General features: G+C 40.5%; 1 protein-coding gene across 1 annotated transcript; it reads right to left on the bottom strand.

Moving 5' to 3' along the window:
* Positions 1-79: 79 nt before the first annotated feature.
* Positions 80-14693, bottom strand: cabp4 (calcium binding protein 4). The gene is made up of 7 exons (XM_034528585.1): positions 14638-14693; positions 13643-13781; positions 7644-7674; positions 7163-7306; positions 3868-3977; positions 2256-2403; positions 80-108 (listed from the first exon to the last, which is right to left on the bottom strand). Exons 1-7 carry the CDS (start codon positions 14691-14693, stop codon positions 80-82), a joined length of 657 nt encoding a protein of 218 aa, XP_034384476.1.
* Between the last annotated feature and the right edge of the window lie 1416 nt (positions 14694-16109).

The following is a 16109-nucleotide window of genomic DNA, read 5'->3' as shown; positions in this document are numbered from 1 at the left end:
TACAAAACAGAATTACAACAGCAGGACGAAGAACGCGCTTACATCCAGTGTGGTACGCTCCATCTTCTTCCATCAGACGTCATCGTGCAGAAAGCATCATAACAAACTCTATAGAGGGAGACACAGACAGCGGCAGATCCACCGATAAGGACTAATGACACTCTCACATCATAAAGGCACAGCACGGGATGCAGCACCGTCCTTTTCAGCCCGTGAACTGGAAACAAACACAGCTCATGGTTTGATGTAATAACAAAATGTTTCCATTATCACCGAGTTAATGAAAAGTCGAAGCGGTGACGACGTGATGTGTCAAAGAAAGAAATTGTGGAAAGGATACAGGAGCATTTTAATTCAACATTTAAATATGACGGTTTTAGTTTTTTATTTATTTTGATGAAGTAAGATAGAGCATGTTAGTAATCAGTTTGATTAACACTTAATTGAGCTCCCTGTGGCCATTATTGCACATTCACTTGTCAATCAAGACGGCTATTGATGTGTGCCTGTCGATGAAACCCAGCTGCAGATGGCTTGAGGCAGGTTTCACTCAATCAATCCAGTCAATCATGTCTTCCATTGTCCTCATGAAGAGCTTTGCTCTGAAAGGCTTCTGACCGTAGGTGTGAATCTATCAATTGACTGAGCAGTAAAGCTTAATTCCGGACTAAGCCACAAACATTATCTCTTGAGATACTCCTTCGAAGCATTTCACTGCAAAAGAAGTAAATCAAGCGGAACAGCAGCTCCGAGTCGTCCTCACACCTGAGCTCGACCTGCCACCTGTATACTGGGAACAAGCTTCTCACTGAATGCTTGTTTTCTGGACGTGGGGCCCAGCAGCTAATTGATGATATTGAGGAGCACCTGTTTATTGATCCCTTCTGGGACTGCAACACCTATTCATATGTTCCCGATCACTGTAATGTATTGGATTGCTGAGACAAGACAAACAGGATCATACCTCTAAGCCCTTTGTGATGGAGGCCATAATCACAGACCTAAGTGTGTGGCGTTGATGGCGCCTGCACATGTGCACATCGACGTGTAAGTGTGCAAGTGTTCCTGTGTGTGTGATTGTATCCCATCGTGTTGTTTATTTGTCCTTGAGCTGCCCATGTTTCTTGTCTTTGTGTGACATGTGACAGGTGTCCAGGCATGTGTATTGATTGGCTTAATGCACTCCTGATTAGATCGGATGGGCAATTCCGTCTAACCCACCTTGACTTAACCGACCCTTCTTTCCCATCTCAACCTTTTGCCCTCCTCATTTCTTATATATGTTCTCCTTCTGTCCCCCTCATCCTGAACCCATTCCAATGAGGTGCATTGAGCCATCTGCTTTGTCTCCTTAGTTCGCTCTTCAGATCCTGTAGACCAGCAGTTACCAACCTTTTTCATCTGATAAATGTCTGTTCCATATTGTACGTATGCTATTATATAACAAAAGTTATTGGCAGAAAGTTAGAAGTTAAAATCATTAATCCATTACTTTTAGCAAATCATTTAAAAAAGATTTCTTCTTCTCCATTAATAAGGTTATCCATTACCATTAAGAATCTATTTTAACCAGTTATTGGTTTGCCTACTTTTAACTATTTGACTGATCTGCTTGCTTTTTATTTGCACACTAAACTGACTCAAGATGGGTCGCTTGCTGGTTGATTTAAAGTCACAATGAAGTCTGATTTGTAGGTTCCGGTCTGTGAGCAGACCATTCAAAGTTGGCCCCTCCTGCCCGGCTCAACGAGGGTAGGGTGCTCGCCAACCCCAGATTCACTCTTGTTTTGGATTAAGCACTGTGTCCACTATTCCTCTACGTTTTTTTTTAGAGGTTGATGCCCAGAAATGCCCTGAGCTCCACAAAATAAGTAAATACAGGCAGAGGGCCGAGTCTCTGCAGATATCGATATATATATATATATATATATTTTTGTGTGTTTCTATACAATGTTTTGAGGAAAATCCTACTCTGTGTGCATTTTAAATGTACTCAGCATCACCCAATGTATTGTCCTATTTAGTTTTTGTATTTTTATTTTTTGTTTGTTGAATACAGTGAGGAATTTGTTCATCTTTCCTTCTGGCACCTGGGTTCAAGTACCTCTTGATTTGGGCATCACTACTGTACATCGCCCCTGTGTCAGTGTCTGATTTGACATGGTTTTGTATTCATTGTTTTAATGTCCTCTCACACTTTGCCTGGAGTCTGTCCACTCCTCTCCAACACTCCCCCCAAATCCCCAACCGCTCACCATCAAAGTCAATGTTGCCGTCTTTGTTGAGGTCAATGTCGCTGAGGATCTCCTCCAGCTCGCCTTTCTTCAGCTTCTCCCCCAGGAGGGTCTTCATGCCCTCCTTCAGCTCATCAAGTGTGATCTTTCCATCACCATCACAGTCAAACTGCAGCACGTGCGGTTAGTGGAGAGCATCGAGCAAAGAAGAAACATATATATGAAGAGGATCAGAGATGACACAATAAGTATATAGAACACATCTCTGTTGCTGACGTGGAGGGTGGAGATTGATTACGATGTGATGAATCGGGGTGGAGAAAGTAAGACAGAAATAGAGGGAGAGAAAGTTATCAAGAGACCGAGATAATGGCATGCAAAGAAGAGCTGTACATTGACAGTGCATAGTTATAACGTGGCTGCACGAGGTCTGAAAACAGCTTGAGTGGCAGATGGGGCGAAGCTGACTCACGAGGTGTTAGTCGAGTGTTAGTGTTGGTACTGAAGTGAGACAGACTTTTTAAGTGAATATGAAGTGAAAATGTCATCTGTCACAGAGTGAACTAAACTCTGAAGTTATGGAGGTTTCTGTGCAGAAGTAGAAGCTCATTCAACATCCCCAGACATGGATTTAAAGGTCAGGACATTAATTTCTAGTTAGGACCTTGGTGATGGCGCACATGTGATAAAGAAACTGCAGATAAATTGGAGATAACTCACCTTGCATTCCTCAAAGTAGAGGACGCATTGTAAAACCTTTTAAGCAGAGGAATAATGGTGCCTTAGTGTATTTCATACTGCTGTTGATAAAGATGGATCAAGCAAGTCGCCCAAGGAAGAGATTGTTGGTTGTGATAGAAATATTGTGACAAAGCTTTCTGTTCATGATCGGTAAAATAGTTGGTTATTTGATTGACAGGATTTTCTATATCGAGTCCCAAACTGTTTCTACAATTTGAAGTGTACAAAGCTGTATTTCCATATCAAAAGCACTTTTAAAATATATATATATATATTTATTTACTATCACTTCAATGGCAATAATAACTTTAGTGAGTCAGCTGATGTCCAATTTCTACCCTTCCTTTTAACAACCAAAATAGTCAAACTAAATGCCCGAGGCTTTATTTATAATACAGATACATTAATCCGTGTACTCGGTGATTAGTTTTTCAGTTCTAATCATGAAGAGCATGTTTAGCTGTAACCATTAAAAACCTATCCTGCTGTCTTGTGTTCAGTGGATGAACTCTTCTAAATAACGTGATTGCTCTGTTTGTCTCGCTTGGCTGCTTGGACTACGTCACACCAGGGTTGTCTTTGGGTGACAATCAATGCCTGCCTCTGTATTGACGTCAAGGAGAGCAACTCAATAAATGTCTCCTCCAGACCAATGAAGCACAAACTAACATGTGAGTCAAAGAAATGTAAATATGGTGGCACTTTGGATGGCAGGGACCATCCTTCATTAGAAACACAATATATCAGAGTATTTTCCTTTCTTCTTAAACCCTACACCTGCCTCTAAATTCATAGACTGGTTGACAAGCAAGAGCCTCACACTCTCTAAGGAAAGGTCCTGTAACACATTTACGAGTACTGTCACAATATCAATGAAGAAAAACATCTGCACCTGTTTGAAGGCACAGCGGAGCTCCTTCAGCCCGACCATATGAGCCGTCTCAGCCAGCATCCTCGGCCCCATTAACTCGCAGAAATCATCAAAGTCCACATGACCACCCCCTGCAGAATGACAGAGGACACATGCATAGATGTTGACACACACTAACACATGCACACGCACACGCACACGCACACACACGCGCGTGCGCGCGCGCACACACAGGTTGACTGGGCTGAGGTGTTGTCGATAAGTCTCTTTGGGTTCATCACTGAGGGACCCCTTTCAAATATTGTTAATATATATACATATATATATATATATATATATATATTGATTTGAGATGTTTTAAGTAAATGTAGCAACAACACAATTCAGTTAAAACATTAAACTGAGAGAAAAACCACGTTAATCATGTCGGTTACAGGCAGGTTACAGTTTTTCTCAAATATAGTGAATATATATATATATATATTTGTGTCTCAAATATAGTGAATCGAAATGTTAAAAGTACAAACAGCAGTACTAATAATGTTCCTCAATATTGTACTTACATGCAGTAATTAGGTATTATGCACCTGGCCCTTTATTGACTCGATGCCACGCTTCTGTGTTAAAAGTTAATAAGTGTCCTCGGTGCGTGGAGGCGATGACAATACATTTATCTCTCCGCTCATTATGTCTCCATCAATGCAGTTAGAAACTGTTTTGTTTTGTTTGATCCCTGTGTTAATTATCAACACAGACTGATACAATGGGAAGACTCATGCTATTAGTTTGACAAAAGAAAGGCCTGTTTGCTAGTGGCCACCATTAGACTCTGTCGGTTTTCATTGTCTGGTGGATGTGAAAGACTACTCCAATATAGCCATGCGGTCATTTTGTGGTCAAAAATGTAATCAGTGCTCAGAGTGTTAGGACTCTTGAGGATGAAAATCAAACTATGCCAAACTGTGCTTGCTGAAGGATCATAAAAGACCACTCATAATGATATTTGATTATTCCTTGATTTTGGAGGCAGCAAAGGACTTTCATACTTGCCTCAAAGTACTGGCTTTACCCTTGTTGGGCAGCAGTCTTTGGGGGGATTTCCTGACACCTTGAAGAATTGTGCCTTAAGTGGGTTGGTTCATACTCATGGAGTGGAAAAGATTCTCCCAAAAGTCGTAGGACTTTATTATTAATTTTTTAATTAATAGTGCAACACTAGTTATATAAGAAAGAGTGGATTTCATGGTATTAATGGCTCTGTAGGGATTACGCTTCAGAGATTAAACTAGGGATGTCTGAAGCTCCATTCTACCTCATGGGTCAAATTAAGGCATCAAGGAACAGATTAATAATTCATATTACACAGTATGCAACATAGCAGAAAATATCAAACGTAGTCACCACCACCACCAAAGCCCCGGTGTTATGAACAGTGTCCCTTTCAGGTAGAGCTATAACATGCTTTTCTATTTACTTTGGTTTATTTGATAAGGGACAGTGCACATTAATAACAACATTTCTGTAAATGTGCCAGAGTTTTTTCATTTGTAGTCCCGAGAGGCAGTTTGAGGCATCACATATTGTGTCATTACATCAAGTGGTGAAGTGCCAATGAAAGATCATTTCAGACAGATTTCCCTGTTATTCAACATGATGTATTTGCTATTTTTGTGAATCTTGACAATCATTTTAAACACAAGTCTGTAACCTCAATTGTTTTGCAATTTTGCACATCAGATGGGGACATTAATGTGAGATTAATGCAGCGGTGGCTGTCTCTATTTTCTTTTACAAAGATCCTTGCTGTTGTTATTCTAACCATCTGATCAGAACATAATTTACGACTGGGACATCAAGTGAAGCCAAAGAACTAGCTGGTCAGACACAGCTGAGAAACACTGCCTCACTCTATCCAATGTGATGCAATTGTTTTGAGGCCAATAGTTTGCATTATTGGTGTTATTGTCCTCACGGCTCAATATACGTTACTTTATTTAGGCTGCTAAAAAAGTAGTTACGGCTATACTTTTCAAAGCAGGCACATATAGTAGTCTCCTATAGAGTTTTAGGAGGAATATACATGTTGATATTAATTGTCCAGCACCTAGACAATCAATATAAAAATATTACTTGTTTAGTTCTATTTGCCTACATTTATTTTATAGTTATGATGTGATGTTTATAGAATTGGAAATGGCAAGGCATCAACAGCAACATCCCTCTCCGAAACAATGTTCCCATTACTCAGAATTTTGTGTACATTTTGGCTGCCCCTGTGGACAAAAGAGGTTGTGTTATCGAGCGCCAATGTCTGTTGCCAATTATTTTTCATCTCAGGAGACTGTGCTGTCGGATTTTATAGAAATCTATGAGAAAATTACTCTACTTTAACTAAACATTGTATGATTTTATAGTTTCAATTACTAGTTTCAAGTCTTTTTCCATACAGCATAGACGATAAAGCAGGGTAAGCTTTCGGGCATGGCTGCCTCGTGATTGACAGGTCCCACCGCTGTCCTCTGCACATGGGATATGTTTGTCGTCAGTGCTTTTTGCCAGAAAAAACGTTGTCCACAAACCAATGTGTCAATGTGAGGACGTCCACTTCTTACATACAGTTTATTGTCTTAGGCCAAGTAAGGCAAGGGTAAAATATTGTATATGAATCCAATTTGCATTTTGGAAGAAATTCTGTGTGCAATTTCATATGAACATTAAAAAAAAATAGTTCTAATGCATTGTACGTTTGCCATAATTAGTGTTTGCGTAGATGAAGCTGGATTGCTGCACCCATGTTATCAGGATATTTCAAAACATCACACCTATAGTGAAGTCCTGTGTGTCCATTGAAGGTTTATGACACTTGGCAGGTGTTACAGGAGGTGGTTTCTAGGCTTCTGGCAAAAATCAATGCAGTGATGATTCACCTTAAACTTTACCACACACAAATCTATACTTGATCATTCAGCAAAGACACAAACACACTCATTAAGAGCAGAGAGAGGGAAGTTAGATTTCGACCAAACGCACACTTCTCCATGCAGACTCGCACTCTTCCACCCCTGCACCTGCTGTGTGACGGCCATTAATCAGTCTGCTAAAATGTCTCGAATGTCCCCAACTTCAACGACAAACATCAGTTCCTCACAGACTCGTAGGAAAGAATGTGCACATATACAAGCACACGCCTTTGCGCAACAGACACATCAGTCAGGCATTCCCACCTACTCACTTCAGAGAGACCATCAGTCACGCACACATGCTTGAACCAATCAGGGGGAAATAAAAAACAAACAACCAGATGATATGTACACACATTTCATCTTGATTTGCTGGATGATTTCTATAATCTCCATCTCTGTAGGCATGTAGCCCATGGTCCTCATGCAGTCTGCGATGTCTTTGTAATGGATGAAGCCATCCGCATCGTAGTCGAATTCCTTAAAGGCCTCCTGGAGCTCTGACAGACAGACAAACATATTACAGCAATCGCAACCAACCGTAAAGTAGGGTAAATATTTCTCCCCAGAGTCAAACAGTGAGACAGTTAAACTTTGTGTACACGTTTTAACTTATCCGTAAGTTGTTGGACTCCAGCAGCAGATGGAACTAAAGTGTTAGCTCTCAAGAAGAGCGAGTTATGATGCTTTCATTGGTTTTGTAGTTCCAAGTCATCGGCAAAAATGTCAGTCTCAGAAACCTTCAATCTTTTTTTGTGATTCATGAAGAGCAGCAAAAACATCTAAGCTTTTCATATATCCTGTGTTTGCGTCATAATTACATTCGCAACATCTTACCATCTAACTCCTCTGGCATCAGCTCTCTCTCCTGTGGGGCAGAGAAGAAAGAACAGCATCAAGGGACAAGGCACAAAATCAGGGAGGCTTTAAAACGGAAAATTCTCCTGAGGAATATCCCAGTGGTGATCTGTTTTTGACTACCAAATTATGTTAACATGCATATCATGTCAACACTGCTGCATGTCGACAGTAAATTGTAATAGGATTTCAACCCTGCTACATGTCTTTTCTAATTTGCAAAATGACACGATACCACCACACACGTTGCATCCACACACACTTGCTACATCTGCAGCATCCCGAGGGACATGCAGCATAAGCTCATGTCTGTGTGCATACAAACACACACCCACGCACAACCACGTGACTATGAGTTGCACAAACCTCTCATAGTCGCAAAGAAATGGACACACACACACACACACACACTTGCCTACACAGACACAAGACATATCATTTGCATAAAGCCTTGTGTGTCTGTGTGAATCATTGAGTATTCTCTGCCTTGTTTTGACATTTGCCGAGGGACATCTCTCCTTATCTTTCCCCTTCTTTATCTCCCTTTTTGATGTGTTTTCAGGGAAGGTGAGGCAAAGCCAGGAGCAAACTCTTCACACCGATAGTCATTAGGGGGAAATGATTGCCGTAAAATGTAGGTTTGCTTTAAATAGCGATATTTGTAGACAGACAATTCAGAGAATGTGATGACCAAAGTTGCAATACTGTACATTGCATTTCAATTCAGTTTATTTTGTATTGCCCAATATCACACATTACAAATTTGCCTCAGAGGGCTTTACAATCTGTACACATACGACATCCCTGTCCCAGGACCTCACATCGGATCAGGAAAAACTCCTCCAAAATAATATCCTCAGGCAAGACATTTTCGTTTAAAAAGACAAAGTATGACATAAATGACGGCTGTATACCACCACATTACACACAACAATGACACACTCTGGTTCACAGCTAAACTCAGACAGCTAAGGTTAGAAAAAGGAGGCGTTTAGAAGTGGGAACTGGAAAGTACAGCAGGCAGTGAAAAATGCTAAGTGGCAGCACTCTGAGAAACTCTTAACAGTTCACAGCTAATGACTACACTTCGGTCTGAGGCCCCTCCAGACAGAACAACTACGACAAGTCCAAAGTTTCGGTTATACTCCAAACAGACACATGGGCAGCTGCGGAGACCACCGAGAAGTAGTCGTAGTACTTCTGTTAACTGTACACTGCTACAAACATGCACAGTAGATCGCTACGCTACCACACAATCTTGACTGATAGCCTACAAAAGTGCAATACGTGCACGTCTGCATAGAGCCTGTGTGCGCCCTTTGGTGGCAACGTTTGCTTAATTTTTGTGGCAACATTTTTTTTTCGCCTCTCCGTTCACATGGAGTTACAAACTGTCTCTTTAGTGAATATTTTTATATCATTTGGAGAATTAGATTCCAGTGGTGGCAGCAAAGAATTGTTTCTGACTTGTAACATCCAATAACTCCATAGTTGTACAATCCAAAAGTTAAAAAAGTCTCATAACATGTTTTTGTCTCTCAAAATATTATGCTTCAATCAACTTGTGTTGCATTTAGCCTGTGAGAAACGTCAAAAACAATTTGCGCTTCTGAGTTTTATTCAGTGATGGAAGTTGATTTCGTAAAAACATACTTAACTGAATCGCTTTTTCAATTTGAGGATTTCATGGATTACATTTTTTATTAGGCTTATGAATTTATAAAAAAGGACGACAGATCTTCAAAGCTTGATTCGAAAACGTCAATAGAAGCTTTGAATGAGACAAAAGGGCATAATGCAATATTTTGAGCTTTATCTGTTACGGTTGGTCTCTGACCCCAAGCGCACGACAACAGGAAGGTTCTAGTCTTAGCCGAACACACGGCGTAGTTTATTTGAGCACAAACGAAACACAAAAAAACTCCTCTTCTCCAGGGGAAGGGAAAAAAGGTAATCCACTTGATGGTCGAACAGAAAATAATCTATACAAAAAATCCAAGAAAATACTCAGCAAAGACACGAGGGAAAACAGCAAAGACCCGAGGAGGGAAAGTCCACAGACATCATGGCACGAACTCGCAACGTCAGCACAGACAGTCCTGATCTTTATTCCCCGGAGACAACGAGCTGAGGAGGGAGTCCGGCTGGCTGAGTCCTGACATTATCTCTGTACATTGCGTATTAGTTATACTTCGTACTGTGAACCTTTAGACAAATTTGCACATTTCCGCACAAAACTACTTGTAAAAACTGCACTGCACAGCTGCTTGATTTCAATTCAGATACATGTATGTACAGTTTCTTGGTTTTTAATTTCTTTTAATGTATCTTCGGCACCAAAACATCAAAGCAGATGCCTTTGTATGTAAAAACTTGATTGGCAATAAACCTTATTCTTATTTTATCAATAAAAAATCGCACGCATACTTCCCTGAAACAATGTTCTGATTAGTGCATTTGTAAACGTGTAGAGACTTAAATTAACATATGTAACGCTTTGATATTGAAAGATCTTGACATTAAATGCATTTATATTGTCTTTTATTAGAGCAGCTTGTGAATTACAGGAGAGGGGATGAGAGTCAACAAAGGATCTGAATCTTACCCGGGCCAATGCCAACAAGCTGAGCTCGGTCCAGGTTGTACCTGGATCTTTTGATCAAGTGTCTATTTCTATTACTGATGAAAGAAAAGGTTTTTTCAAACTTCAGAACTTTTTTTTACTGCTGAAAATGTGAGTATTAAGAAGGCAAATTAGAGCAGCAGTGGAACTGAAATACAAAGAGAACCTCTATATTTTCCTCCTAATACATGTTGGCACTCAGGCTGGCTAATACATAAATCATACAAGGTCATCCTGCTTAAGTGCACAATGGCTTGAGGAAAAGGAGAGGACCCCACTTTATTTGGAAGCTGCTCGGCATGGCAGCCGTTCAAATGATTATTTACTGTATAATATGGCCAACAGAGTTGAAACACAAATGCAATGCCAAGATGCAGTTACCTCACACCACGTGTACTCTGCCTCAAATTCTAGAAAACCTTTTATATAAAGCTCTGATTCTTTTCTTTTTTTACACTGCAGCATAAAAAGGAAAATAAATCTTTGCCCAAAAGTCCAACAGTGCCGTTTACCCTGCACAGGATCCTTCAGCCTTCAAGGACATATTAAGATAGCAAGGTCAACACATTAATTGGATTTTTTTTCTCATCCAGAAAGGATGAGACGGCATGCAATGCAGACTCAATGGATCCGTCAGAACGAAACCTATTAACAGTTAATTTCATTCTGTCTGCCTTCACATGGTCCATTGAACAGCCCACTGCTTTGCAAGCATGACTCACGCATATAAGTGGTATGTGACATGCACATGGTCACCACGGTTATACATGATGCTCTTTGATGGGTGCAGTTGATTTTGCTTCACATCCATCTCTGCTGTGGCTCTGACCTGTAAATGCATCGATTGTTTTTCTTTCGCAATTCGTTTCTCCAGGCCCCCTCTTCCATTGGGTCTAATGAGGGCTGACAGTGAACCTTGCTGAGGGGGTTATTGATACTTGTGTTGAGGCTGAGGGATGGATGGTCTCCCTGCCTCAGTATCACTGATACTGTGGATACGACGCAGACCTCTATGTCCGGCTACTACTGAATTCAAACCGGGGTCCGTCACAATAAAACGAGGCAGATCAGTCGTGGCAGGTCAGGCAGAAACTCAGAAGGATGTGGAAATCGAGTCCAGTAGCCCAAGGTCACTGGGATACGGTTTCCATTTCCTATACCTTGCTCTAAAACAATGAAACGGTCCCATTTGTTATTAGGAAATCTAGTTATAAAACCTTATTTAAAAAAAATCATCAGCACGTAACTCCCTTTGGCATGGATTTCTTTGATCTTATGTTATCCTTTACAGTATATCCCTTCCCTTGTGATGAAGCCTTTGGCTCTGCTTTGTTATATGGTCTCACCACGGTTCCATATGGTTCCACAATTAACAGGATCCGAATATCATCCTATATAATGTTAATAACTAGTAATATCCCCATAATTGTTTTATGAAATAAGTACTTTAAACATGTATGTTGGGACAGTAACTTTTTCCTTCTGCCGACAGATTCCCACAGATTATGATGTTTGATGAAAAGCGGATTGATATTGCCTATGTAATTACAACTATTATACAAAGAGTCCCTGTCAAGTCTACCAATTACACTACAAATATATATTGTTGTCAAGGGAATATGTATTAATGAATTAATTGCATATTTATTCTGAGCTGAATCCTTCTCTCAGAAATTACATTTATATACAATTAATTTGCAGCAGGAAATATATTTAGAAGGAAACCTATTGTTGGCCGGATTTATACACACCATTATGTTTTGTACCACAACGTAACTGGGGAATCAATTTAGTTGTATATAAATCTAATTTCTAAGCCACAGGGTTGTAATGGAGCTCAGCGTTAGATCAGGCCTAGCGTTCATGCATCAGCAATCACTTACTGATGAATAACAATCATATTCATGCAGGGAGACAGCATGATCATTATAACCTGTCATGTCTCACTGTAAATCTGTCAATACAGTCATGCCAATGCTCTTCTGCAACTCCCTTCACCACCTAAACCGCCTCCTTTGTTTTGCGTATTGTTTCATGTATGTATGTATGTATGTATATTAATTAATATATATATATATATATGTTTTTAAAAGCAATTATTTAGTCATGTAGAAAAGCAGAGCATTCCTAGTTATCCGAGTTGTACTAAAATCCTAAAGATAACTAACTTAAGGCCACCGTAGTTCTCCAACACGCTTGGAAACGGAGGGGTGAGCAGAGGTGAATTTAGTTTCTTGCAATCTGCAACACACGACTAGATGTCAATAAATGTTACACACTGGCCCTTTAAATCATAACAACGGACTCAAAAGCCGACCAGCGTGTTTTAGCAGAACATGAATGCAAGACCTATGACTAATTTCAATTTCCTACCAATTTTTGTAATGGGTATTTATTGGTAAGTCTCATTAACATCCCGGATCTGAGCCATATACAATTTTATACACAAAGAAAAAGTTGTTTGCTGCTACATTAATACTAAAATATACCACATTTTAAAGATATAAAAATGGTGCTCTCTATTGATCAACTAATGATTTTAACAGGAAAGGCGCAATTGAGGTGGATCATTTCATTGAATCTTTTCCAGTTGTTATTTTCCCAAATATTCAGTGATGTCCTGCAGCAATCAGGGATCAGGGTATCAGGCTTGAACACAGCCAATGCTTCACTTGATCCAGCCGGGGCATTAATGGAAGCCAGCCCAGTGTCCAGGAAGTAAATCAACCATGAAGTGGAATAACTGTGCATGTGTGCGCGCGCGTGTGTGCGTGTTAGCTTGAGGTAACATCCTTCAGTCCTGATCAGATGGTCCGACATTTGATTGAATAGAGGTTGGTACTGATGTTGTCTTTCCACAATCGTTTGACTGATTCTATATCAACAATTGCTGATTTGTTAACAGTGGCATTCATTTTTGGTTAGTTCACACTGCAAACAAGCTGCAACCAGTGTTTATTTAGTTTAATCGATTGTTACTACTCCATGTTGTGTAACTTTAAAGTCAATGTGTTATTTCTCTCCGCTGTGGTTCAGTCTATAAACCTCTACGTTATCAACCTTCAGCGTTATCAATTCTTCGCCGGTATTGTGAAAAAGTGTTAGAATTAAATGTTAAAAGTTTCTCAGGAACATGTAGATGTATCAGGAAACAATTTATATGATGTTGACACGTATTGATCCCACAAGCGGTTAAGGCCTGTGACACAGCTTAATTGATGCAACTGCGTGACCAGTTTGCACACTATTTGCTGATTCATGATACATCTACTTGCTCCTAATGGTGTTTCATATACAAAAAAAGAAGCTTGAAACTGCAACTGAGTATGACTATGAGTGGTAATGTGGAACTGACCTGTCCAAAGAGTTTATTGAGGAAGGAAATGTAGGCAGCGGCCACCACCGAGCTGTTGCTGAGGCTCCTTTTACCGTGCCGACATGCCTCCTCCTCCCGAGAGCCCTTCCCATGGGCCGGGGGGGACTCTGACTTTGAGCTGTGAAATTTGTATTTGCGTTCCAAGTGTTGAGAGCATCATCATCAAGGCCAGGTCCTATAATTTCCCCTCCTAACGTACTTTAACAAAAACACTTAGGTGCCTTTTGGGTGATTTATTCCTTATAGCCTCCCTTAAAATAATTGCTTAGCTTGAGCAAAATGATTGAAAAATGTCCAATCACCTGACATTAGCAGTTAATCGACACAATTTGGGTGCACACATATACACTACTGCCTCTCCTTGTGCTAATCAATGTTGATTAGAAAACAGAGAATAATAATAATAATAACCAGAATTTCTTGGAGAGGCTGAGCTGAAGAGCCTTGTTTTTAAATCTCCCAGAAGCGGGCGATCTGCCAGCAGCTGCACCCTTCCCTCCTCGTGGAGCAATGCTAGGAGAGAAAGAAGCCTTAATCAACTGAAAGTGCACTAAACGTCTCGTAATGATTGTGAATGCTAACAAAAAAAAGATTTATCACAAGTAACCATAAAAATCGATTGAAGTCTGTGGCTTGTATTATGGATGGACTTGTTGTTGAGGAAATCGAGGTGAATTCAGACTGCTGATAGACAGCAGCAGCAATGGGAGGCAATTGTTTGAATTTTGGAAGTTTCACGGACTGATACCCAGAAACTCTGTAAAAATGTAAAACATCTTCCCAAAGCATGCTAGACCATCTCTCTCTATTTCCCTCCATGAAGAGCTTGTTACAGTATGACACAATGATGTGGGGATAGGTCTCTTGTTTATGTTGACTAATGAATGTTTAAAATGAAAAGTGCAGGATTAAAACTCTTGACTTTATAAAAGCCTTTTCATTTCCTCCACAACTTTTGGTTCAATCTCACTGACCTGGCAGCAGAGGATGGTCTACTTTCTGGTCCTCCCTTTGCACTTTTCATTGACATCCTGGATGGAAAAAGATAAATGTGAAAATGATTGTGAGTGTTGGGGAACAGACAATAAATCTCCAAGTGGAGTACTGAAAGCAGTAGTCAAATTTGAAAAGGCTCTGCATGTTTCTCAAAAGATCTTTCACAACTTAATTAGGTCAGTAATGCAGAAAATGACATCTTTAACATTCATTTGTAGGTGTGTTTCTGGCAATCGGATGGATTTAAGTCCAGTGTTTTTAGCTCTATTTTGCTTGACACAAACCCCTTTAGAGAAATATCTGGCATGTTGACGAGCTAAATCCTCTACTGTGTTTACCAGCATGTTGCTTACTCTTTGTATCTGCCGTTCGATGCTGGGTCGATCGATGTACAGGGACTTTATCAGAGCTTCTTTGCTCAAAACATCTACCTGCTGTGGTGGGAAACAAGGTTGATTAACCATAACACTAAATGTGTGGGTCATTAATTGAATAGAGTTGAGGATATAGTTGTTCATATAAGGCTATACAGCACCCAGTGTTCATTGACAAGGGAATGAATGACATGCACACGGGAAGGATTTGCAGAGAAAGAGGAGGGGAGACTTATGACTGTCTGTCTGTTTGAGGGGCAGATTAATGTTCCATCATGGGCCTCTGCGGTTCTGTCTATCAACTCTCGATGAACGTTACAGTATTCGCCACTGATGTGCTATAAATATAATGCCTCACTTGCATGCTGCCAAGATGTAAACCCAAGATCTGCCACGAGGGCCATACTGAGAAGAGTAACAAAGACCAGCCAGTCCTCTTGAATTACGCTTGACCGTTTAACGCGCCCCTGACAAACAAGCCTCATTCCCAACTCTCACTGGGTCGAACAAAACGTGCCATGACAGAGTAGTGACTGCCTGCCTGTAACGCTTTCACGCAATGAGAGGGCATGTGATACTTGCTGATTGCAACGCGCTGAGAGCATGTTAAGCTCTTAATGTGGAGAAGGTAGGAATGTTCACATTGTCACACATGATTCACACGATCACAGCCGTGGAATTCTTTGAAAAGCGATTTACTTATATGTACTTTTATATTCATAGTATAGCAAATGTTTATTTATGTAAATATGAATGCAGCAGTTGATAAATTCTGCGTTGCAATAAATGTATAATGTTTGTTAGAATGTGCTGTGGCATCACAAGGGGACAGGTAGTGGAGGGGCGCTACAAAATGGCCGCCAGTGCAAGAACTACATCTCCCAGCCTGCCTCACCGCTCACCCAGCTGCAGCTGCTTAAGGCACCTGATTGAGGCAGGGCTGGGAGACTTAAGAGAGAGCACCTGGGAAGGAGAGGAGACACAAGCGGAAGGTGAACCCACAAGCACCTGGAAGAGGACGACAAAGAAGAGGACCTCGTAGCTTGGATTCACCAGTGTTGAGTTTTGTTTGGTTA

Source organism: Cyclopterus lumpus, chromosome 1 (genome assembly GCF_009769545.1).
Source record: "Cyclopterus lumpus isolate fCycLum1 chromosome 1, fCycLum1.pri, whole genome shotgun sequence".
Taxonomy (NCBI): domain Eukaryota; kingdom Metazoa; phylum Chordata; class Actinopteri; order Perciformes; family Cyclopteridae; genus Cyclopterus; species Cyclopterus lumpus.
The sequence above is the reverse complement of the archived record's forward strand: the minus strand, read 5'-3'. Positions and strand labels throughout refer to the sequence as shown.

Bases quoted from the DNA above. Each gene is read 5' to 3' on its own strand.
- cabp4 (XM_034528585.1), bottom strand. From the start codon at position 14,693: ATGTCAATGAAAAGTGCAAAGGGAGGACCAGAAAGTAGACCATCCTCT. The intron at 7,307-7,643 runs GTAAGATGTTGC...TCTGTCTGTCAG, and splicing joins GATGCCAGAGGAGTTAGATG to AGCTCCAGGAGGCCTTTAAG. The intron at 3,978-7,162 runs GTGTGTACATAT...GTCATTCTGCAG, and splicing joins CCAGCAAATCAAGATGAAAT to GGGGTGGTCATGTGGACTTT.